The sequence below is a fragment of the Struthio camelus genome, chromosome 5 (genome assembly GCF_040807025.1).
Source record: "Struthio camelus isolate bStrCam1 chromosome 5, bStrCam1.hap1, whole genome shotgun sequence".
Taxonomy (NCBI): domain Eukaryota; kingdom Metazoa; phylum Chordata; class Aves; order Struthioniformes; family Struthionidae; genus Struthio; species Struthio camelus.
This window is the reverse complement of record NC_090946.1, coordinates 24,855,529-24,882,084: the sequence shown is the minus strand read 5'-3', so window position 1 is coordinate 24,882,084 and position 26,556 is coordinate 24,855,529. Positions and strand designations below refer to the sequence as shown.

The 26,556-nt window shown below is 34.8% G+C and overlaps 1 protein-coding gene across 2 annotated transcripts in view; it reads right to left on the bottom strand.

Annotated features, from left to right (window-relative positions):
• USP47 (ubiquitin specific peptidase 47) overlaps nt 1–26,556 on the bottom strand; it is a 58,429-nt gene that overhangs the window by 29,373 nt on the left and 2,500 nt on the right. For both annotated transcript variants that reach the window (XM_068945104.1, XM_068945105.1), the window contains exons 2-8: nt 11,202–11,405; nt 10,105–10,218; nt 8,760–8,898; nt 6,893–6,989; nt 6,062–6,207; nt 5,080–5,159; nt 4,105–4,254 (exon numbers count right to left, since the gene is read on the bottom strand). In XM_068945104.1, the coding sequence (XP_068801205.1) occupies nt 4,105–4,254; nt 5,080–5,159; nt 6,062–6,207; nt 6,893–6,989; nt 8,760–8,898; nt 10,105–10,218; nt 11,202–11,405 (930 nt within the window). The remainder of the gene's footprint in view (nt 1–4,104; nt 4,255–5,079; nt 5,160–6,061; nt 6,208–6,892; nt 6,990–8,759; nt 8,899–10,104; nt 10,219–11,201; nt 11,406–26,556) is intronic.

Sequence of the window (26,556 nt, the reverse complement as noted above, 5' to 3'; positions counted from 1 at the left end):
TCATGAGATATAATGCATTACTTTGTAATTTCACAGCTTACCACCAATAGAGTGAGCTGTGCTTTGAAAAACTTCACTAATGATCTTAAGAAATTAATCATTTTTGAGCTACATAAATATCTCCATATCCCTCAGTCTTTGTATTTGCTGTTCTTTTTGTTTACTCCTTTAGATTTTTTCAGATTTTCTTGTATGTAATCTTTTCATCAAAGTCAGTTCTGCTGATTAGGATTATAATGCAATTCATATTCTAATGCAGTTCATCATTTTCTACTCTAATTACTAGCTTACACTACTACTAATTACTCTGGTTTACTCAGTGAAGCTGGTGACATAATTTCTACTCTGCACAGTTTATCACTCGACCCTTTAAGTACAACTACACTTTTAGAAAAAAAGTTCATCTCTGACTATAAGACTACTATTGACGTTTTCTTATAGTAAATAAGCATTTCCAACTTTACCAACACACACAATTCAAAATATATCATGAAAGATCAAGCAATAGGATACTACGAAAAAAGCTATTTAAACTGCTTATAGTTAACAGATTCAAAGAATAGCAGGTTGGAAGGGACTTCTGGAGGTCATCTGATCCCATTCCCTAATCAAACTAGGTCCAACTTAGAGCAGGTGACTCTGGGCCTTGTACAGCCAAGGTTTGAGTATCTCCAGTTCTAAATTTTCTGATCATGAGTTTTAATAATTCTTAGCATATTAAAAATGCCATAATAAGCAGTCCACATGAATTATCGTCTTGCTTGAGAAAGGCACCTAGGACACACTTTTCTCCACAGAAATGCATTATGACCTAACCAGTAGTTTGACGGGTACCTTATTGCAAGCATTTGTTTAAAACCTGTGAACAGGAGCAGTAGAATCTTTATGAAAAGTCATATAATAAGTAGAACTTAGGCTAGACTGTTCTTTGAAAAAACAAAAAACAAACAAACAAAAAACAACCCTTACAAATAGATGTCCACCTCAGATTTTCGGAATTCATCCAGTTTTTTGGTTCTCCCCCTCTCCCTTTGCCAGTCTACACGTCCAAAGAATACACTTAACTAAAAGAGTTTATTATTACCAGCCTAGCTTTGTTTTTAAGACATTAACTATAAAGAAAACCATGAGTATCATGCATCATCTGCATCCTAATTTCCAATAACAGTTTTAATTTGAATGTGGTGCTACTGCCAAACAAAGTTTACATAGAAAGAGTTCAAATTCACCTCTGCCCAAAAAATGCCTGCTTGTATCCATACTTGCGTCCTCAACAGAAAAGCTAGCACAGAGAAGGCTGAGAACACTAGCAATACTTATTGAAACAGAACTGCATTTGCTACATCTCCACAACAGTCCACTGGTACTATAAAGCAATTTCTATTCTCCACTAGTAACATAATTTTAGCATGCCAGCTAGTTCCCCATTGTACCCACTCTCCTCTCAGCTGTTCTTCATCTTACAAAATCTTGTGTTATGTCAACAAAATCTAACAAGAAACTAAAAAGCTTCTGTCTAATGCTGTCCAATTCAGGTATCTACACAAGAGATACTACTATTTACAAAACTTACTGTGAACGGATGTTCCTGTTTACCCACCTAAGATAAATAGTAACACATTTTTAGGTCTGTATCTCTACCAACCTGACACTTTGCGTTTGACGGTTTTTAAACCATGTCCTTGAACAAAACAGTTAGTCACTGAAGAAGAACGTATATGACCTTGAGATGCATACTGACAAGATCCCAGTGCCCCAGAGATGCCCTAATGAGGTTAAAGCCATACTACATAACATGAACTGGAGGGGCGGGGGGAAGAAATTAGAAAAAAATTAAGATTCCAAATACAAACCTTAAAAACATACGGAATAATTTTAATTACTTTATCTTAGGAATAAAGGAAATACAGCATTATAGTTCTCGAAAGTTCTTCAACGTTCCCATTTATTAAAAAACATATATATTTATATATAAATGTAATGTTTCAGGTATCTACATTTCTTGGCAGTACACAATGTCGAACAGTGGGATAATAAACTTTACTTGGCATTCTACAGATTAACCTTACTTAAAGCTCGTATATCCATTCTCTCTTTTTAGAAAGTAATGGAAAATCACTTACCTCTAACTAGAGTTCTTTGAAGGTAGTATCCTCCTTAGATCCCCTATCTTGGGTTGTGTCGCCTGCTGCAAGTTCCCTCAGGAGCTGACTAGCAAGGTCTAAAAAGTTTTACATTCCCTTCTATAAGCCCTATTAGCGCATGTGTGAAGTTTTTGATCTCTCACTCGTACCCTTTTACCTATACCTACTCAATCACCATCATCTATGGATCAATGGAGGATACTACCTTCAGAGAATTCCATTTAGAAACAGGCGATTTTTCCCTTCTCCAAAAGCAAGTATCCTCCATATCTCCCCACTGTTGAAGACTATAAAACTAAAAATAACATCTGCTACAGGTAAGACAAATGCAGGGAGGAGAATCAACTGAATGTAATTAGAATAGGAATTAAAAATAGCTCAAAAATTGAAGCATCAATACAAATTGCAACCATGTAACTCTGTGTAACAATAAAAAAAATCTTAAAACTATTTTCCTTACAGTATAGTAAACCCAGTAAATGCTGATTTATAGGAGAAATATCAAATGTTACTAAAAGTAATCTGATTTAACTGTTCCTGTGTTTTTACAAATATACAAATATTCAAAATTTTTTTTTTACAGCATTCTGCTACAGACTTCTTCCCTATCAAAGAAAATAATTTCAATTTGAGACACATGTACTATGCATTGTTAAATGCGCAATGCAATTATGAAATGAATAAAGTTTTAATTTTAATAGATCAAAAAAGTCTCCTGTCATTGAATAAAAATTAAAACAAAAAATCTTGTTTTAGTGAATTCTAGAAATAAGTTTTAAAGGTGAAAAGGGAAGTCAACCATAAGACATCAATCTCTATAACGGGAATTACAGCTCAAAATACAGCTTCAATTAATTGGATGAATTCTAAAAAATCTCAATGCAATCTTAAAAAGATTTCAAAAGATTTTACTAACTTGAATCTTTTTCATGTGAGATCAATATCCCTCATAGCTTTACTCCTCCTCAAAATTGACATTTAAAGATTTAAAGCATGAAGCACTCAGAAACTTCATTACAGTTTAATCTAATTCTGATAATTCTTAACAAAATTACTGTTAAGAATTAGAGACTATTAGTGCTTTAAAAAAATAGTGCCAACGTACTAAATATGAAAGGCACAAATACTTCATATGTAATAAATAATCCTGGTAAGCCAATTACCCAACATGCGATTGTTTAAAATAACCTTTTCCCAAAAACTGTTGTTTGATTTATTCTCATTCTTTCTCATAACTTCATCCATATTACAGATATTTTAACCCACAACAGTGGAATTTCACAGTTTGTAATGACTTCTTTTTGGGAAAAAACAAAGAAAAAGAAAAAAAAGGTTCACAAATTTATTAACAAATGTATGTGCTTGCCACTATCAGCAATGCTGGAGCAAAAGTAATCAAGAATATGGATGTACAACAGTATTTTGTGTTATCATTATTATAACTTGCTTGTTAAAAGCACATGGTATTTAAGAAGTGACCTTCAAAAAGTACAGCAACAACATGGCAAATAAACCAGAAATTCCAAGTCAATGTCCTGTTCTTTCACTAACGTTTTCAATAATGTTAAGAGAAAATTTTGCAGATGTGCCAATAAAGAGAACAGCCCAAAGAAAACTTAGCGATCTCACAAAAATCTCTTAGGTAAATTCTTGAGAATTTTATCAGGAAGAAAATAATTGATGACTGCAGCCCTAAGTCAATGAAGTTGCATTTCCCCTCCCCTTATACATGCACCAGTAGGACTCATTGAAGGGTGAAAGAAAAAAAAAAACAAAACAAAAAACCAAAAAAGCAAAAAAAAAATCTTCTAGAACTTGCTAGCTGGTTCACTGCACAAAGACGAACACCCCAAGATGGAGTATCTAGGATGATACTTACCATGTAACAAATTATACCACTGTCGCATTATGTATTCTATGTGTGTATGGATGCACTATTAGTCAGCATAATAGTACACACCACGCTAGCAAATGCCTGGTTGGAGCCGTACGGCCGGATGACCAAAGGAATATCCAGGTAAGTGTCGATTCTCCAGCCTTCATAGCCACATTCTAGACATCTTACATAGTCTTTCAGTTTGCCTTGATACAGCTGATTTATAAGATCGGCCTGAAACAAACAAATGTTCAACACAGCTTGAAACAAACTGAACAGAACACATTTGTTTTCTTCAGTTTTACAACAAAACACCTTTTTTATTAAATTTTGATTGCACAGTTACACATTTAGCATGTATTTTCCCAGAAGGACATTCATTTCTTCTTGTTTTCTCCTCTTTTTCCCTGCCCCATCCCCTGCAAATCAAACTAGCATCTATATTTAACTATGTTACATAACCTTCACCGTATACTTCACAGTAAAATTCTAAGAGTGATTACAAAACTATCAAAATCAGGGATCATGTTGAAAATAAGCATGATTTTGAAAGTATTGTTAAGAGGTTAACCGAGATTGCAGTCCTCTTCTGTGTTTTGGAAGGCTAGCTGAAGAAAAACAGAAGAGGTGTTTGTCCCTCGACAAACCTGAAAACCGGCCCACAACTTGGCCACTCATCAGAATATAACGTGTTACGAATATATTCTTATCTTTCCTCTACATTAGGAGAAGGGGCTTGAGCCGAAAGACCCCACAATGCAGTCTAAAAAATACTGAAAGGGAGGAAAATCCCCACAGAAGAGGAGTTACAAATGCACTTTCTGCACTTCAAATAAAGACTAAGGATCCAGATTTCAGAATCTTCCACTTTTAATGTGTGGGAATGAACACATATAAAATACTCTCTCTCAAAAAAAATTTACATTATGGTAGTCTAAATAGTGCCTCGAAAAAGAAACAAATGGCACCTATTATAGACCTCCAGTAATCTGATACTTTGAATTCAGAGTTAACATTTTTCACAACCATCACCCCCCAAAACAGTTCTGATACTATTACCTGTTCTGTTTGCTTCCATTTCTGCTCCAAAGCATCAAACATGACTCTGCAAAGCTCCTGTACATCATGCTGTTGCCATGCTGTTAGAAATTGAAATTAATCTTAATCAAAGCAAGAAAAGTTATTTACCCTAATATCAGCTGAAGTCTAAAAATGCTTTTTAGGAAGTTAAGATTTTGTTTTCAAATCTGTTCCTAAAATACTATTTACTACCTTACACGTTACTGGGCCACTGTTCAATTCCACAAGCAGTTACCTCTCAAATTGCTAAGCTGGAACAATGAGCAGCCAACTTGTTCACAATGAATGTGCATAAACAAGAACTGAATGAGCATGAATAAATATGTAAATAACATGGAAATGTTACTGCTCTTAGTTATAAAATAAACTGGTCTTGATTTGTTTCCCACTGTGTGCCAATTCTCCAAAATTCAAATGCATTTCCTCGTAAGTGTAAGGACACTGAAATCCAACTCCTTATCATCACTTAAGTACTTCATGGAAAAAAAAAACTAGTAGGTTATGGGGCAAAATTATAGTCTGGAAGTGTCAGAAGACAAATGTAGCGTTTAATTTTATGGAATTCTCCATATTATTTTCTACTTAAGTGGAACGTACATTTGACATCTGTACTTCAGAAAAGATGCAAGTTTCTCATAAAAAGCTACTTCTTTAAAATAATTAATAAACATAAGGATAGTTTAATTACCAAAAAGTAGTATTTTTTTTAATTTAATGGCCTAAAATTTGCAGAACTCGCTCTTAAAAATGAAGTATCCATTTAAGCTATTTTGTTTCCATTGAAACAAAGTAGTTTGCAATAATTCTTTTTAATTTTCAGGTATTTTTCTATACCTATATAAACTACATAGGTATAGATATAAATTTATATTCATATATAAACTATAGGCAGTTTAGGCCTCTACGAGGCAATTGATGAAGAAAAGATAGAAATCATGCAAGCTTAATAGCTGCTTATTACCCTCACTACTATCCCATCCAAAACTCCGTGTAACATCTGTTGTTTCAATTGCTCGTTTTTTGCTGGTCTGCAGTAAAACAAAGAGTCTTTGAAGCTGGTAGGGGATGCTTGTCACTGGATCCTCTTCAGATTCTTCAAATTCCCATCTATTTGCAGCATAAGATATTTGACAATTAAAAAATGCTTTGAAAGTATTATTCAGAGAGGCACTTAAAAATCAGTATTTAATACATTTCAAAGGCTTTGCAAGATTACAGAGGTTAACTGAAACTTGGAGAAAGTTAAAATAATTCTTCTTAAATCAAATTTGTTTTCATTTCTGTAATGAACTACAATACTAAATACACTCTTCAAATGTACCAATCTAAAATATAAATAAAATAATTTAGAAACCATTCACTGCACATATACAGACACAAACTGCACTTAGTATTAAACTCCATTTCAGGTTTTGATCAGGTTTGATGCTTTCAAGATGGGACAAATAGTTTAAAAGCTTGGCCACACCATACGCCAATAACATATCTGAACACTCTGGTAAAATTTGATGCTTTTAAGCAGGTATAATTTACAGTAGCCTATTCAGCTTGAAAAAAAAAAAAAAAGGAACCTTTTCTCCAGTCATTTTCCCGCAATCTATCCTTCATCTGTTATCCATACCACTCTATCCACTTTGGAATCAAGGACTGCTACTTAAGTTCAGATGTGTTTCAGTAACCAAACAAGAAAGTTTTGACATGAGAAATTCATACAGCTCTCCTATCAATATATACCAGGACAGATGTTTTTTCACTGTGTATTCAAAAACAAGTTTTGATCATACATACTCACTTGTATAATGCATTTCTAAATTCTGGAGTCATGAAAAGCGTTTGTAAAAGGCTGTTCAAGTAGCAAGTCATTGCCTGATTTACTAGCCCCACATAGCCTGTAAATACAAAAAGAACAAGACTGAAATACTGTAAAAGATAAGAAATTACTTTGAGAATTAAAATATATTTTACTAGAAAAACAATACTGTGATCTTGTTCACTTAACTGCATCCAGTTGTTGTCATTAAAAATGGTTTTGCACTATAAAAATTGAGTATTATAACTGCTCACTTCAGAGAGCAGCAAAGAATGATAGTTTACGTTATACAATTTCCTTGAACTACATGAAGCTATTTTAATGATTATGAATTGTTTCACAATAATAATAACCAACATTTTATGGCAACCACTCCATCAACTGAGACATAGGTAAAACTGTTAATATTTTAAAATTTATTCACAGCTTTTACTGAAGAATCCAAAAATTATTAAAAAAATTAGTTTGTATTCTAGCTTGCTAATTGCCTAGATATCAACTAAAAAAATCCTAATCTAAATATAATTTATATCTATATTGGTTTGTACTATCCTCTCAGAACTACAAATCAAATCTCTACGTGACCGTGCACTTTAAAAGATGCTTTATCTTTTAAAATCTTCTCCTATAATAACCAAGACAGCTTCTAAAATTAGCATATTTTCATTAGCTGATGAAAGAAATTATTTACTTATACTAATCTTACTACCATTTTGATGTTAATTGCCTTCAAAATATATAACATTAATCATGGCTGATAAGCAAGCAGCATATACTGAAGCATAGTGTAGTAAAAAAATGAAACATGCCTGCTTACATTCTGAAGCGCTCAATAAAACTAAATACTAAAAAACCTCAATTTCATATTGGTAATAAAAAGGCAGCTACTCCTTGCAAAACACAAAGATCTTCTGTGAAGAGGCTAAGTTAGGACATACGTGTTAGGATATACATGTTTTATTTATTACTACAATCTACGTGGCTTCTCTTTACACATGTATATTAATTTATAAAGATACATGGCAAATAAGTACACTTAACTCACAAAAGAAAAATCCTGAACACACATGAGTTGGCATAATAGGATTATTTTCTTTGTGTCTGCTCAAAACATTAATATCAGGTACTGGTCTTACTACTGAGCTGCAACTTTATGGGCATATCATAGTGTATGTGTAAGTGCAGAGCATAAACATTTTTTGCATCATGTATATTGCAGGACTCGGACTAATAGTTGCATAAACGAGCACACAAGGATTAAAAAGAGTACTACTAAAAACAAATGAGCGAGTGATGGTAGAGAATATAGGTAAGAGTACAAGAGTATGAAATCAGAACATAGGAGAGCATGATACTTGACGTGGACAACAGTCCCAACTAAGCATTTCATGCTTGTGATGTTACAATCTCAGAATTAAGCAACTGTCAATCTTCAGGCACAGTTGGGTGGTATTTTGGTAGAGAGCAAGAGGGACAACGACAAAATGTTTGAGGATAATTCCAGCCAGCTTCTGTTTTTCCTGTCTCCTTGTACCCTCAGGAAATCTCTTCCTTCTGACAACCACTTACTCCATAACATTTCCTTTGAGCCAGCAAAGGGATGGGAAGCAACAGCGTAAAGGCTGCAGTGCTCAGGTGGCAGCAAACGCTGGCCGATGAGCTTCTCCTCCTCTCTTCTTCCACACAACAGAGCCACCCAACCTAATACATTTTTCCAGCGGAAAAATGTATTAATTTTTTTAAAAAATAAATTGCAATTTCTTTCAAAAATCCTAAAGACGTTGCTGTTTGAAAATATGCTGAAACAATTACAAATTAGCATTGCCTTTAGAAGAGAGAAAAATTATACCTGTCTCCGATTTGCTCAGGACTGAAGAATAAGAGTAGTTTTGACTGACATAATCACTGGCACAGCCAATAGAGCCTTCTCTTGGAAGGGGCCCTATAAATCTGTCTTGTGTACTGTCATCTGTTGCACCTGACTCCTCCTAAAAACATAAACATACTTATTTTATGCAAAAATTAAGCAACAAATTATTTACCAAAGCATCTAGAAGTTGTATTTCTTTCTCTCTCATAGATAAGAAATCAATTTTGTTAGTGTATCACACCAAAAGTTTAGGAAATAGCAGGTTTACAGTTGCATGTGTAACTTCAATTCTGCTCTAAAAATCGGCAACCCCTTGCAAATTCATTCTTTTGACTAGTGGGAAAAAAATGCCCTTTAGAAAAGAAGCAATATATCACTGAATAAGCAAATATAGTACCATAATGCATACTACAGACAAGTCTGCAAGATCAGTTTAGCTGTCTTAGCTCTCCATTTTTTTGCACTGAAATGCAAACAGAGAGTTGTACTCTATTTTAGGGTGTAAAAATCACAGTTCAGTATTTTTCTGAATCATCCTCTATGATCAAAAGCAGGGTTCAAACTCTGACTTTGCTTGCAATTATTTAAAATACAGGCTTTTTTTTGCCTTTTCAAATAACAAAGACCACAACAAAGGCCAATTAGGCCAGGATTATGCTGTTACGAGAGCTGATTAATAAACCTTAATATATTACCAGTTTATCCAGTCCTCTGTTTAAACAAACTGCAACAATGTCTGCATCTTCCTGTATGACATATAATTGAGAAACAGGAATTTTAAAATATCTTTATGGCATATACAACTGCTTTTAGCAACGCTTACTGATCTTTTTGCACTTTGAGGTGGGGGGAAAAAAAGAAAAAAGTAAAATTGGAAGCAGGTAACTCTGCTATTGATAAAGGACTATCATTGAAAACTCAGTCAGGGCAGCCTAACATGACTTTCAAATACCCAGAGGAAAAGGATTATGTTCATGACAAAACTTCTACTGTTAAAACTTGTCTCTAAACAAGGTTAGTTAATTATATAAACTTAGGAAACTACTCATAGCAAAGCATTACATAAAAATTTGACAAATATAAATAAAAAGTGACTGCAAAGCATTAGTCATCAAGGTAAGGTACTCCGACTCTGGAGACACCAGAAAGTATAAAATACTAGTCTAACGAGATCTGATTAGAAGGCTCCTGAAGAAGATTATATGAAATGTATAACCCAATTTCATTTCATGTTAAGACCTCGTAACAACAGCAATACTTAGGAAATACATCTTACCTCCCTGCCCCGCAATAGCTTAGATAATTTAGCAAAGATTTTACTTACTGACATTATACGAGGCTGTTCACCATCTTTGTCTGTCAAATGCAGGAAGTTCTTCTTCCCTGACTCAAAACCAGCATCAAGAATACTTTTGTCACTGTTTTGCTCTATTGGAGACTGTCAAAAGAAATTAAATAGAAATTAAGAAATTAAGTAGTAGAATTAAGCACCAAATTTATGTGCAATTACAGATATTGTCCAAGTACATTACTTCAAATAACTTCTGGAACACCTCAATGAAATGGAAATTAATAATAATTATCCAGTATAAACAAAACATACCCATCATTAATAATGAAAAACTTGGGAACAGTTTAAAAGACAGAGTAAACTTAGTATTAAAGTATAGTTTAGTACTTAGAAATTGGTCCGTCTATTCAGGAGCCAAGATACTGGTCTACAAGTTTTTTGCAGAAAGCCAAACGATCAAGCGTCCTATATAGGTTGCATACACCTTTTTTCAGAAAAAGAAATTAAGTCGAGCAAGCATAAACAGGACTTGAAATAAATATTCAAGCTCTATAATGTCTATTTTTTTTTTTAAAGAGGTCTTATGAAGCTTTCTGTAGGAATCCACAAGAAACTCTTAACTTAAAACCAACCTTGATTTACAATAAAGCACAGTAATAATAGCTGTTTTAGTCATAATTATTTTATATAGTGGGTATAAAAAGAAACTAGCAAGGTCACTACATACCATGTTTCTGTTGAAAAGAAAACGTTTCTCAAAAAAGACCACAGGAAACTGAGAAAGGAGGTTAATTACCATAGATGATATTATTAAAAATATATATTGAAAAGGAAAGCTAGAATGACAACTGAACGATCACAATTTCTTTTGCTCAGTGTTAAATATGCATACCAATAAAGAGAGCACTTTGACAGTAAAATGTAAATATTATATAAAATAAAGTCAGCAAGTCAACATAGCAGTGTTAGCCTGCTCTGGTGTACCTATTACAAATTTTTACAAGAATTAAATGAGAAAATTTAACAGCACTATGCACTATGGATAGTGCTGCTGTGTAACATTAAGATTTGAATGTTTGCTCTCAAGAGGAATTTTTTTTAAAAAAAGAAGGGAGGGACTTCTGGCATACCATATCAGTTATGTTATCTCCATTTCCCCATACTAAATCAAAAGTTCCATTCACATAGCCCACTTTTGAAGCCACGTCTTCAAACAGCCTTCTAAGTGGTGTGGAAGCTGGTAGGTTTAAGGAAATACGTTCATTCAGTGTCTTGGAATTTGTGGTATCTTGTACTATACACAGCACTCTGGGCTCCTCAGCAGCACTTTCTATCTGAAATGACAGCAGGCAACAACTCAGTGAGTAAAACTAAGAACATTTTAGAGTTTACTTGAAAAATCTAGACAAAATTTCACTGCAATAACATGTGGTATACTTTTACAACCTAAGGATTCTAAAACTGGATTTGTTATGCTTGCTTTCAAAAATAAAGAAACTTCCAGTTTTTGGAACTGTACATAGCAGCACACTTCATTTTCATAGAATAAGGAGGAATTTGGGTGGGTGAGTCAGTGCATAGGGAAATAAGTGCTCAAGTTCTGTACACTATTTCAGCCATGAAATTGATTTAAAAAACCCAAACAAACAAAATCAAAACACACTACTTCAAACCAGGAACAAGTTTTCAAATGATCACTTCAAGCTCATATTTTCCTTTAGCATCAGTGTAAAGGCTGCTCAGGTAGAAACGCGCCTTTTGTGACTCCTGGGATTGCAAGACAAAGGATCTGCAAGCTTCCAATGATCTTGGAATCCAATATTTAAAACAAAAAAGGCTTTCAATCAAACCACCATCAACTTGCTTCTACCAAATCCACTGCTGGGTGAGTCACAGGGGCATTCTTCTGTCTGAACAGAATAAGAAAATTTACACTGGCCAAGTGGCTACTCTGTAATTCTTAAAGTATGACAAAATGAAGAGATTTAAAACAGTAACTTCAATACACCTGAAATCAGAAAATTAACAATCTCAAATGAGAAAAGCAAGAAATGGAGCGAGGATAACATTATACAGATTCAGATGAACCAAGATAACATTTTCCAACACGTTCCAACAGCTCATGTTACTGAAAAACTAAGAAGTCAAAGGTCTACTGAAACATAATCAATCAATTCTCTCAAAATTATCCAAAGGACTTAGAGTTCTAGAACAATAAGGAATATCTAATGTTTATTTACAGGTCACACAAAGAAAGCATGAGGTGGGTAAAAGGAATAGTTAGAAGTCAGCCTCTTAAATTTGCAACACACAGAAAGCATTAGTAATGCCTATCAGAACGCCCAAATCTCATCCATGGCTGAGGAGCACATCATCTTGAAGGGGAAACAGTCCCATGCTGTGCCACCATCATTTTCAGTCGATAAAAATGGTAACAAACACAAAGAACTATGTTCGTGCTAAAGATGTCAACCATGTCATAAAAATCTCCTACAGAGAAAAGAATTACAACAACCACCTAAACCATGTTAGCATCCTCAGATTTCTATACAGCAGCCTTACAACACAAACACTGACCACCAAAGTGGTACAGTCCCTTAGGAGAGGTCTTACATCAGCAAATCTTTAATAAGAAAGAAAAATATTTTAGCTGATGCTGCATCTCTTCATTTCCCAAAATTTCAAAACCAGCTGACAGTCTTCAGGCATCTCAAAAACAAAATATTAAGGTGATTGCAGTGCCTATTCCTAACATCACCAGAAGAAAAAAGTGATGGGAGCAAATAAAACTGCCCCTCCCAATCTGCATTATTTTAGTTCACTTTAGACTGTGAATATTCTCAAGATTTTTAAAGCCCAGCTTTTCTAAGTTTATCAAATGTACTGATGATTTAAATACAGGATATTAGCTGCATGCTTAAAAAGATGCAAGGTACCATTTCTGGAAATGGCAAATCTTCAATACTTCATCCTTTAATCTTTACTGGAGAAACTCTGACTTATGAGCTACATTCCAAGAAGACAGATAAAACTAGTACTGGAAAATTAACCATGCATTAAGCAGAAATCACAATTCAGGAAGTCCAAATAATTCTGACATATTATATCCTCACTCGCACTCATGGCACCCACAGAAACACATAGAGCAGTACTTGAGTAAACTGAAATTCAATTTCAGCAGCTATTACTTCTCACGATGGGTTTTGGTCTTTACGTTTTCCAGCACAGCTTTTTGCAGCCTAAGAACAAGCACAATTCCTTGCTTCTGTTGTGTGGTTAGGAAAGAGAAGATGAAGTTGCCTCCTAGCTCAGCAGTTCACATTCTTGATTCTTCTGGAGAAGATGAGCAGCAGCTAACTTACAACACACTCCTATGTCATATGTGTAGGTTAGTCTTAGACTACATGGAAACAGTAGATTCTTGCTCTAGGTCTAACGCCCATCCTCCTCTCTAGAACCGTGCAGAGAGGTTAGAAGCTTACGGTACTACTACAGTTTCACCTAGAACAGCATAAGTTAACTCACTCAGTTTTAATGATTCCCAGAGCAATTTCGTGCAGATCCTGCAACTAGAACTGTTAACGTATATAAGCCATGCCAGGAATAGAAGTTCTCCATTTGGGACGCAATTCCTTCTTGTCCTACTGCCTTTAAATAACCAACACCACAGCTCTACTCTCTGCGGAAAGCATCCATAAACTCAACTCCTCCCACTCACGCTTTCTCCATCACTTTTGATAGTGAATCAGTTGTGGCTAATATTGGATTTGCTACTGAAAATAATCAGAAAGACACTAGAAGTAGGTGAAGGATGGAGAACTACATGGAGAAAATAGCAACATTAAGAAAACAAATTACAGAAGATTATAGAAGATTTGCTGGTTAGGTAGCTGGATTTTCCATGCCAGGCATATCCTCTCTTCCTAGTTCACAGATGTAATTCTACCAGACTGAACTGCTTTAACTCAAGGTTAGTATGGCAAAAGGTAGTAAGCCATCACTTATGCTGTCAGTCCTTCAAGTTATTCATAATAAATACATGAAGCAAATTTAACCCAATACCAACTTCGTTCGTAACAAGCATTCACATATACTGCATGAACTAGCAGACAACAACACAAATGTCTTTTGTGGCTACTTTACTATAATTGCAGTGTAAAAGGCAATACTAGCAAGTGATAAACCTCTAAATTATTTTCACAGACATAGCGTGTTGTAAAACTGACTTTGCACAGCAAACACCAAACAAACGTTTTAATCACTACATAACCTGATATACTATGAAAGCCACACACCTCCATTTTTCTGGTGAAAAACTACAGAGGGTACAAAAACCCAAACTAATGTAAAAGCACATGAACGCATACTTATCTGAAGCTTCCACTGTTAGAACTGCATCTAATACATACATAACCTTTGTATTCAAGAACATGCACAAAAATTCAATAGCTCATGCTCGTGTTAAGAATTAACAAAAGCTACAGCATCATGCTGTTACCATCTATCTTGGTTATCATTTTATAAAAAGTTGATTTCATCTGTCTACCTGTGAAAATTTCTTCTTCATTTCAGCAAAGATACTTTGTCTGCAACTCCAAAACATATCCTACAGTATATAAAAACAAAATTAACAAATCATAACTCTTTAAAGTAGTACAATTATTTTTTGCAGAAAGTGTTGTAGTCTAAGTAAAACAACTACTACTGAATTCCAAACCACCATGCACAGAATAACTTCAAAGGAACAGCCTCCAAATATCATGACTATAGAAGTTCTCTATCAACATGGAGTTTAGCGCAAATTTTTTTAACATCTAAATTACTAAAGTCAAGGAGCAGTGCTACATAAAATGTTAATAAGTTGTGATATACTACAGACAACATTCTATAAAGTTTAACAAAAATAGGAGTGGAGTAAGAACACGTAAACAAGTCAGGAAGTAAAGTTACACTAATAAACTCCTTCATTATGTTAAAAAAGCCCTCCAGATGCAGGTAAACATTTTTACCTCCAATGGCTCACGCGCAAGATTAGCATATAATCCTGTAATTCAGTTTGCCATTGTATTTATAAATTACGAAGCTAACTAGCTTAATATGAAACTTTTCCTTCATTCCAGAGCTGTTCTCTTTAGGAAAGTTTGTATTACTATGACCCCATCTTGAAATATTCAGCTTAAAGTAATAAAGCAATGAAGTTATTGACTTCCATTATTTCCCAAACTTTCACAAAGAGTCTGCCTTAGCATTTCTGCTGTAGTAACAAAAATGCAACAATAAACATTATCTGTACAAAGCTGTTTGCCAACTATAGATAAATATTAAATCAATAAACCGGTTTCTGCATCTGAAACGTCATACTTTGTATTTTTCCAGGAAAAAAAAAACAACACAAAAAATGAAGAACACATCTGGAAAGAAAGTGATGTTATTCACATCTTCATTCTTAAGTGCACGCTCTATAGCGATCAAGATCACTGCAACATATAAACTACTGTCATAACCTTTATCAATGTGGCCCATTTGCCCCACCAAATGACCTACAAAAATAGCCACAATTAGACTGCTGCATTTAACTTCTGTCAGCAGAACAACAGGTGAGAACAGCTTTATTTCCTTGTATGCACAGAAGAAAAAGTTCTGAAGTTCTAAGCTTGAAGTTCCAATAATTTAAGATTTGTAATTGTGTCTAGTAATTGTTTTCTTTACATACCAGCCGGTAATTTCAGGCTTCATAGAGGTTTTAAGAAATTAAGAAAACACTTCAAATGTTTTGTTGTTATTGTTTCTCAGCTGAAAGTTACATACACCTTGCTAATTGACTTAAAGGTTAATAAATAAAGTCCATGAAGTATAACATTAAAAATCAGCAATTCCAAAATTAGGAAAGTCATCAGTACATTGTCCTGTGCTAAAGACTTAAGTCTTCTAACTCGGCATGTCCGAAGGGCCCTTACCCTGGGCCAAATTTCCTTTGCCTGGAGAGGGGCAAATTAAGTCTGGTAAATATGGGGCATGTGTAATTTTCAGGTGTGCTGTTTCACTTGGTGCATGCAGTGGCAGGTGAGAGGAGAGGGAATGATCCAGGCATCGCCAAAAATAGACAGAAATACCTTCAAGTTACCACTTTTATCAAGACCCGAGAAGCAAGCATGAGAGCATTTTTATTTCCCAATAAAGGGCCGCTAGAGGATTTTCAAGTTATTTCACTTTAAATGAACTCTGCAAGGCACAACTTGATTTTCATCACTTCACTTAACACATCATCCACAAATCAAACTTGCAAACTATACTGTTTATATGACGTTCAGTAATGAAGAGCCTTCAAATGCTCTGACAAGACAAACTGCCCATAAGCACAGATGCGCTGATCCTTCAAACGCAGTATTCCACGCTTTTCTATTGAAGCATCAATTGTACCACTTTTTGAATATTTCAAAATATTCACTAGTTCAATTCCACATTTTACCGAAAAGCTCCTTTAAGCATGGGAATTTGTGCAGTGCAATTAAAAGAACAAAGATCTCACTATATATTAAGATGCCTAAATTTTACCCTGATAAAAATGAACTTGGAATTCATTGAATGGGTCATTTGTTACACCTCATAAAACAGACTAGCATATTAACTACATAGTTCAGGGGTTTCAAACTAAGGTACACATGGTATTCAGAGAGGTACACACAAACACCTTCTTACTGCCTTTACCTCAGAAGAGGCAGGGAACAACTGTTCTGGCACCACACGCATCCACTCTGTACCTGCACAAAGTCCTCCATAGAGCTAGGAAATTTACTTTACCGTACCATGACAGAGTGTGCATAACACTGGTAAGCTTGGCAAAGTAACTCAGGGAGCCCTCAGTATCACTATATTTTCAGATCTTTAAAAGCCGTATGAGCATCTAAGAAGGCAAATGCAGATTGTTACTTAACACTGCAATTTAGGAAACCATTCTATGATTATTATATCAAATAACTTTTCTCAAGTTAATGCTTTGATCAGTAAATACTTGGGCTATTCAGAATTTGTTATACATTGCATTAAAAAAAACAAACAGTTTCAAATGTCAGGCTCTATTACAACACTGCCGTTTTCATCCCAAGTCATTCTATCTTCTACATACTTCCACTTCTATAAAGGAGATGAGGTTCTCAAACTTGTATGTAGACAAAGCAACTGATGATGTATTAGACCAGGCACGCATAAGAATTTTTGCAATATACAGAAAAAAACAAACAAAAAACCCCAGCATGCAAACAACAAACAGATCTGATACTACTGGATACTATTGTAGAGAGCCACTGTGCATAAGCATTTTCCTCTGTATGTTTCCAGAACATATTTCAAATTAATGGATGCGACTCCATGAGAACAGATAGCCTGTAAGATGCAGGGCACAAAGCATACTGTAGCACTGAAGGAGTTCACACTGTAATTCTGCATACACTAACAAATGAAGCATTCTCATTAGTGCCATCTGCAAGACTGAAACATCAGTTTTGACCAGTACTGGTCTTAGCACTGCATTTAGATGTGGCTTGCTATTCTTCAACTTAGAAACATTAAGTTTACTAAAATTCTGTAGTATTATTTCCATTAACCTTTGGTGGACCAACCAACTGAGATAAATTTTATTTTCAAATGGCAAAAGAGTTTTGAAGGTCTTAAAAAGCTATTTTATAAAAAAAAATTTCGGGGATTGAAAGTGAAACCTAAAGCTAAGCTCAAACTTCATGTAACCTCTACCTAATGTTTCCATACTTAGAATACTTCAAACAGGCAAAAATAATGACAACAGGAATCAGTAAGTAAAATCAGAAGTTTCAGGTCAAGAGTTTAAATAACAGATGTGCAAAGTTTGGCTGCCAAGTGAAGTTAACAGCCTACTGAGACTTAAAATAATCACCAATACAGAAGTCCCTAAACGTTCACACCCTATAAATAATTCTCATAAATCACTGCAACGCAGAGGAAAGGCAAAGAAATCACTAGCAACTGCCAATAATGTGCTCACATCATGCTCACATCCACAAAATGACTTGGGTGATTAAGCCTAAGACAGCAATTCTCAGCCTTCACATAGCATCAGCAACTTAACTCTCTATGAAACCTACACTAGTGACTACTGCCTATCAAGTTACTGCTTGGCAAACTTTGGGGTGTGCATTCTGAGCTTGTCTAACTCATTATGTGCATATTTCCAGCAATTACAAACACAAATTTAAACTTCATAGCTTAAATCACAACAGAAGTAGTTTACACTAATATGCTTTAATTTCTGAAGTACTATCACATCAAAACACTTTGCAGTAACTACAGTTCAACTGACGAGAAGCTTGTTTCAATTCTTCTTTTCAGCAGCACCAAATTTTTCTTGGATCAGCTCCTGGAGGACCCACAACCAAACTCCACGAATCCTTTTGCCTATTCCCAGAGCTCCAGTCTGTTGATAACAACAACTGACATACTGACAACAACAACATACTGACCACATTGCATTCTGTACGAAACACGAAGGCCAAAGTCCTTTCAAACGTGCACAAAAATATGGAGAGAAAAATAAGGGGAGAATAATGAGATCGATCTAGTTTTCTATCTCCACTCTAAAAACTATTTACCTCGTGAATTTTGAACTAAGGACTTCATATAGTCCTTAGAGCCCACAACTCCCTTCTCCCACTGGCTGGTCATGCTCCATGCTTTTCTAAGCTCAACAACGCTTCCTTTTTCAAAGAATACCTTCCCTAATAGAAACAGGTGAGAAGGCCACTCTCCTAGGAAGTAAAAAGGGGGTGTAAAAGCCCCTAGAATGAGTGGAGCATTGAACAGAAGTTTTCCATCACTTTGGATACTGCTGTACTTACTAAGCAACCAAAGAAAAAGAGAAATCTGACTCACATTTGGCTGTATTTTAGAAGAAGCAACCTATTTTCGAAAGAGACAGCTTAGAGGACTAATTCTGGGAATATCATGAGCTGTTACTCACCATAGGTGCCTCACTGCAGCCTAGTTTTAGGGAATCAGGGAGTAAAGCACTTAAAGGTCAGGAATGCCTGAATCAAAACACACAGAAAAAAAGTATCCTATACTACACCTGTGGTAAACTGAGTAATCCATTTTTCTAAACATTGAGCCCAGGAGGTCTCAAATAAGCAGAACTGTTTTCAGCTGTTAACTCAATGTATCTTGTATTTCTACTTTTCTTGAGGCAAAATAATCTTGAACAACCTTCAGATACAATCATTTATTTTTGAATTACATCCAAACCTAATACCATAAAGTAAGTTGGTGTGCTTGAATAGTACATTTTATCCTCAACCTCAAATTCTTTGTTATATCTGGAGAGATTTCAGGCAAAATCCAACAACTGTCCTTGGAAGCTAGTGATCAGCATTACCGACGCAGTAATATACTTCACTCTGAGCCTAAAATACCAACCACATTCAAGAATACATATCCTGATTCTGGCTACTTTTTTAATTACTGCACCTTTTCCTCACTTTCCTTTTTTTTTTTTTTTGGGGGGGGAGAGGGGCAGATATCAAGGATTCATGAAACTTACTTAAGCCTGTTCAGTCTATCCTTTTGACTAGCAACACCAAGACAATAAAAACAGGAAGGTTTACTAATTTACGTCTTTATTAGGTCTACCTGCAGCTAGAAAAATATTGTGCAGTTCTGCTAAACCCTTTCTAGATTTTTCTTTTTCAATCTTGCTATATATGCTACATAATCTTCCAGTTAACAGCAAAGACTTATAGAGACTTTAGTTACCTTTCCCACTTCACATAAAGGAAGTTTGCTGAGGAGAAGTACAAAACTATCATCTACAATCAGCTGTTTACAATCTGCATCAGTATTTCTGCGTTTTGACTCAACCCTTAAGAACACTTAACCTCAGGCTAGTCCTTTAATTGTTTTCCTCCCCTGTATTAGGTAAGACAAAACAAATTTTATTTTTAAGATGGAATAAAAACAGAGGAAAAGTAGAGAGGGCTTCTCCCTCTCGTGCTTTTTAATATTATTTTTGAAAGGGTGATAGAATCATTGTTTCAGTTTGGCATAACTGAAATGGAGGAGGTTTGTTTTTATGTCACCGCTTATGAGCTTTTAATACTCATTTACCTGTTCAGATGGAACATAGAGATTTCAAATAACTTCTCCATCCCCACAAATACAGTTAGAGAGACTTTGAAGACATATGCAAGCAAGGGAGAATTAATTTAGTTTTACATATAAAATTTATACACACAAACATTAACAGAACCAGCATTCTTTTTAGGAATTTACAAAATGTTTTATTAGAGTGCCAGTATAATCAAAATCTTAACAAACTTAAAAAACAAAAATAGGCTATCCCAATCATGCTCCCCATTAAAAAGTTTTAAGTCTGACTTCAACCTTGTAAACCCTCATACATGTAATTCAGTTAACACAAGCAAATTGCTTCACTGTTTTACTCATATGTGCATTCGCAGTATTAGACCCTCGGTTGTACTGCTTCCCTCTACTTCAGTCTATAGCATTTAGCTATTCTTTCCTCTCACAGTACTTGCTATATTTTAAAAGAATTAAATTAATGTCCTACTGATACCTCACTAAGATCATTGTAATTAAAAAAACATACTGTTATGCAATAATATGAACATACCTGCCTACTTTGTAAACATAATGACCAGTAAGTTATTGTTGAATTTACAGTGCACTAAAAGTGCTTGACACTTTCAAGGCAGCCTAAAAAACTTTGACTGCAGCAACACTAGTTATACAAGCAGTTAAAACTCGTATAGCTGGAAGAGCTGCCAGAAGAAGCAGTCTTGCTCCCATCTGCTTATTTCCACCCCCACACCGTCCCTTTTCTTCTGCTGGTACAAACGGTCATGCAGAGCTGGCTCAGATCGCTAATCCGTCTTAAAATTAATCATTTCTAGACGGTTTTTCAGTGGGTTAGTTTTAACCTGAACCAGTCCTCTAGCTTTTCAACTGAATCCTTAACTCTCCTCGAGAATGACGAAGTGATGCATTGGTATCACAGAGGAGTAGTAGTGTTTTAAACATATTTATTATAATATAGCAGTACTTAAATTACTAAATATCAATATCACCCGGATTTAACTCCCCCGTCTAGCTAGACTATCCTAGAAGAGCAAAAATTGTCACTACTGCATCAAGTCATACTGCTTTCTCTCCCACCTTATGCTCACCCAGTTTTCCAGCCTGCTGCAGATACAGGACCACAGCCAGAGATCACGCAAAAAAGGCTGAGGCCATATAGAGACCAACAGCCCTGGCTAGATGTCCCCCAAGAATGCTTTCCTACAGGGGGGTGGCCTGATGCAGGCAGTGGGAGAAGAGGGGTGCCATGAAAATTTGTAGCAGTGCCACTGGGATATTCTTCACCCTCTTCTCTGCCCTATGTAAAGTTAGTTGTTTTCAAAGATCATCAGAAATGCTTAGCTCCAGTAATTTTTTTTTTTTTTTTTAATTAAAACACTGCTTGCTACCTCACTGAAATAGACTAGGATACCTGCTGTGAAACTGTCACTCCTGTAAAATACAGGGACATATTCGTTATAGTTATAATGGATATACACTTCAAAGTCTAATGCTTCTAACTTTCTAAACACGTCCAAAGCTAAAACTATACCTCAGAAATAGAATACTTTGTAAGGTTGGCATGTAACTTTGAGAGTTTGTTCCTACTAATGTGGATTTCTGTGTCATTTGTAAACAGCATTTATACAAGAGTAGAAGTGAAAAGAAAAAATTAGTATTGGACCAGAGAGAAAAGGTACATTAATCCACAGTGCCCAAAGAACTACTGAAAAGGAGGATATGGGAAGTGTGTTTGAGGACAGCTGAACTAGAGATCAAAACTTATATTTTTCATTTTTACTAAGGCTACTTTGCCTCTCTTTAAAGTTCTACGTTTTAAAAGATTTTAAATGTGCCTTACTTAAGAATAAGAAGATTTGGTGTTCAAGACATACTTATCTTCTATTAGTCATTTAAATATGCTAAATTAAGGTGATTCAAGATTAACTACTTCCATTAAAAAAAAAAAAAAGGCAAATGCAGCAACTGTCAATAACACAGCAGAACTAACGTCTCCTGGTCATGTCTACAAAACACACAAGAACTTTAACAAATGAAAAAAGCAAAACCAGAAAAAAACCAACCACCCCCAAAATGAAAAGAACAGGAAATTAGAGTTATCCCATCAAATCTCAACAAATGGCTTTACTTTGTATTTGGAACTCTGCTTCCTACTTCTCTCACTTCTGTGAGAAATTTTAAAATAATTTTAAAATTTAAATGATTGGCTTCTCTCAACCATTGGACAGTTTGCATATTTCTTATTCTTAAAAGTTGTAATTTGAGATGATCATATTCTCCTTCATTCCTTGACCCTGAGTCATTTCGTTTCTAGGAGGTTTTGTACCCATCTATAATACCGCAAATGAAGTCTTATGCATCTGCAAATTATTTGCCAGTCTCTATACAGTCATTACAGTACAATTTTTTTTATTTGGATCGGAATCAGCCTCATCTTTATACTGCTTCATTTAGTTTGCATCTTGCCTTCGTTTTCTTTAACATCACCCTGCTCCTTGTTTTAATTCAAAAACATTCTGAAAAAAATATGTAATGTAGGAACACAACAGGATACTCATTGCACTCTATGTCATCCTATAATCATATCATTTCCTACAGAGAGTCACAGTAGCAGGGGATGTGCATTCAAGCTTACTGTCCAATCTTTTAAATAAGGAATTGCCATGAACTTTACTCTATTATAACACTTCTTAGGCTCCTAATTTGCCAAAACACTTGTGTTCTTGATTAAGAGATATAGGTGTAATTATGAACGTATAGTCTTGACAGTGTATGCATGAGAAAGGACCCAAATGATATGAAGGACCCATATAAATATATATATATACACACATATATATATGAATGAAATTTTTATTTACAAATGAAAAACAGTTCCCATTTTAAGCAACTATATCTGCTTTTTAAAATTCATTTTAATTTAAATCTTTATTTCCGACCTCATGACAATATCTACACAAATCTATAAATGTATCTGCCTTCCAGTCCTTGAGCTCCTGCAGTATTCCACAGTACTTCTCCTTCCAAAGGATGCAAAGAAGCTAAAAATAATCTTGCTATTTATACCTCTGTTTTTAGACATTATCTACAGTGAAAATTTTCATAGTATATCAAATTTATTTCTTACCTGACTTTTAAAATTAGAACATTCACCAATCCTACAGAATTCATTTAAGTAACATGAAGAAGCATATAAGACTTTCATTACATCTGATTATGGAGAAGATATTTCATGTTCAGGTTCTACTTCAAGAATGCTCCTTTTGACATGCAAAGAACTACTTGGCCATAGTATATTTCCTTTTAAGGGGTTCAAATTGTGCACCTACAGAATAATTTACGTCAAAGAAAACATTCTGCTGAACTACTGCACAATAACCAGTTCTAAGCTATTTCAGAGAACTGCCAATCTAAAATTTATTGTGATTTTTCAGACAAACCTAAAGAAGCCTTGCACACTGCAGTCACAATCCTCCCTGATTAAATTCAACCAAGCGATCCTTTTGCTGATTTTACCCCTTAATGTCCTCCTAAATCTTATTTCATCTTCAAATGCTGAGCAAGACCATTTGTTCAAAACAAGCTGATTACATGCAAATCACTGCAAAACATGAACATAGAAAATACTATGTCATAAACAGTTGTTGCAACGGTGATCAAGTCGTTTACCATTTTACCTGAAAGTTTACAGGAAAAATTTAAAGACTTTCTAGTATTTTCAATGATCAGTTCTCTAGTTCTACTCAAATATTATCGCTTTGAGAATATCATTGTTTTGAGAATATTGTTTCGCTCAAGACAAGAAAAGAGTAATAAATTACTAAATAAGCAGCTCACCTGATAGCACACCATACAGATATTCAAAGGCTTGATACTAGCCCTTGGTATCAGCTTGAAGTTCTTGCTATAAGAATCTCAGACCTTTCCAAACTGAGTAAGAAGCCTGAATATATAACTCAATCACTCAATTTCTAGAGATGTGACTTTCATATTTGCTTTCTTATATATCCACCAACATATTTTCAAATACAACAGGAGGACTGGAGCTATTACTGGATACATGAACATCTTATACATGTTTTAGTGCATTACTGTATCAATACTAAAGTACTAGGAAAAAAGCTTCAAAATAACCTCTGGAAAAAAAAAAAGGCTTCAATTCTGACAGGACTAAAACTTGCAAGCAGGTAACAGAGTCAAGGTAAAGGACTATTTCAGCAAGTGTCTGCAAGTTTTGCTGTTAATATTAATGTCAGTATACTCTTATCAGCAAAAGGAAATTGGATAATGATGATTTTTATCAGAACTGGGGCAGGGAGGGAAATTTATACTTTTAAACCACGATGTAATGCAACAGTGATCTAAATGCACAGGTACTTAGGTTTTAAAAAACAGAAAAACAGAATTAATGAACTATATCTATTTAAAAATGGCAACAAAATATATCAAAACCAAATAGTTTTGTTGTACACTGAAATTCCAAGCTAAAGAAAGACAGCATACAAGCCAGTATATCTCTGCAGAATTTAATACTGACAGATATTTAAAGCATTCTCTGCCTCCACAGAACTACTTCATGTCTTAAGTAAAAACCCATTACCAGGAACAAGTTTGAGAAAGAGTGCATAACCGTACAAAAAGTTAAGGATTTAACTATCATAATACTATATGCATTTGATTTACCAAATTTAATTACCACCAAATCACAAAATAATAGCAAAAACTGCATTTTTGTTTGCAGTGATGTTCAACATGTATTATTTCCACAAAAAATTAAAGTGACAAGTTATTTAATTGTCATATTCTGCCACTGAGTGATAACTTCAGCTAGTAGCATTTAAAGACCAAGGTTTTTAAATGCCGGTTACTTGCTGGCATTCAAAGACCAGCAAATAACTGTCTCTTATACAAAATCTTTTCATCAGACAACCTCAAAGTACTATTAGATAATTATCCTGATTATCTTTCTTATACTACAGATTAAATACCCAGATATATAGAAAGGGGAACTAACCTGCAGAGTTTACCAATAAGCCCAGAGGCTGACCTAGGTGGGGAAAGATCTCACGTACTACTCTCATGCCCTATTCATCAAATTACATTACTACATGAATATCACTCAGAGAATGTTTGTTCACAAGGAACAGACGATTTTGTGGAGTTCTGTTTGGATACTTTCTATGTTTGGTTTTTTCAACCTGAATTCCAGAGTATTCGCTAGGTCAACGAAGCGGTCAGTTTCTCTCCTTGTCGCAATGGTACCTTCGTGCTTTACGACAGAGCACACCAGAACGGAAGCTGGGAAAAACTGAGAAGTTACACAAGCTGTAAATACTAGTAGAATCTCTTAATACACTGGAATAGAACGATGACAATGTCATCAGCATTAAAAAGAACAGTACCCTTTTAGTAAACTGAATTACAAAACACCTTACTCGGATTCTTGTTCTTCTAAAGAAGAAGCTGAAGTGATAGCCATCAAGAAACATCTTTTATTTTTTTCAGTGCAGAAGATTAACATGGATTCATTAGTCTACAGATGAAAGAACTCCCATTAGTTAGCTGTGAGAGAGCAATCCCACTACTTTCTTTGATTTAATAGTACCAAGTACGAAGCACATATATTTATTCTGACAGCTGTACTTTGGATGGTTCATGCTGGAACATGTTGAAAAAGTATCTGTGCAGCATTGTTAAATTTATTGGCACAGACATTTCCAAAGCTCACAGCAAAACATACATTTTAAATTCTGATCAATTATGGAAGTCTGGGCAATTCCCTCTGAGTTCTGGTACATGTTAATTTTCAACAGAAATCTCAGTAAAATTTACTCACATTATCAGCAAGCAAACATACACATCTTTCTCATCAACTGTGTTGATTAGAGTACTTTATTATCCTGTATTTGAGTTAGATTCACCCAACATAAGTTTCAGGTCTACTTCAGAGATGCAAACTGAATAATGTCTCAAAGGTACAATTTTTGTAAGATACCAATATGAATAAGAACAAGTCTGAGCACAGCAGTATAACTACTAGTATTTTCCATTATTCTCTATTATTGTCTACAAAAACTTACGAAAAAAAAAGTATTACACCTTAAAAACTGCAATCTCATCTCCTGGCAGCATGAATATATATACATACATACACAAACTGAAGGCCTATAAATAACCTCACCCCTATATTTCTCCTCTTAAAACAAAGAGGCTGTTAATACTATAAATAACTCCTATTACCATATACTACCATGGCATTACATAAGCTTGTAGTCAAGAACAAAAATCAAGTCCTTTAGTTGACTAGTCATTCCCCAGACTGGCCCAAAGCAAACAGATCTCTTCTTGCTCTTCTATATCAGGACG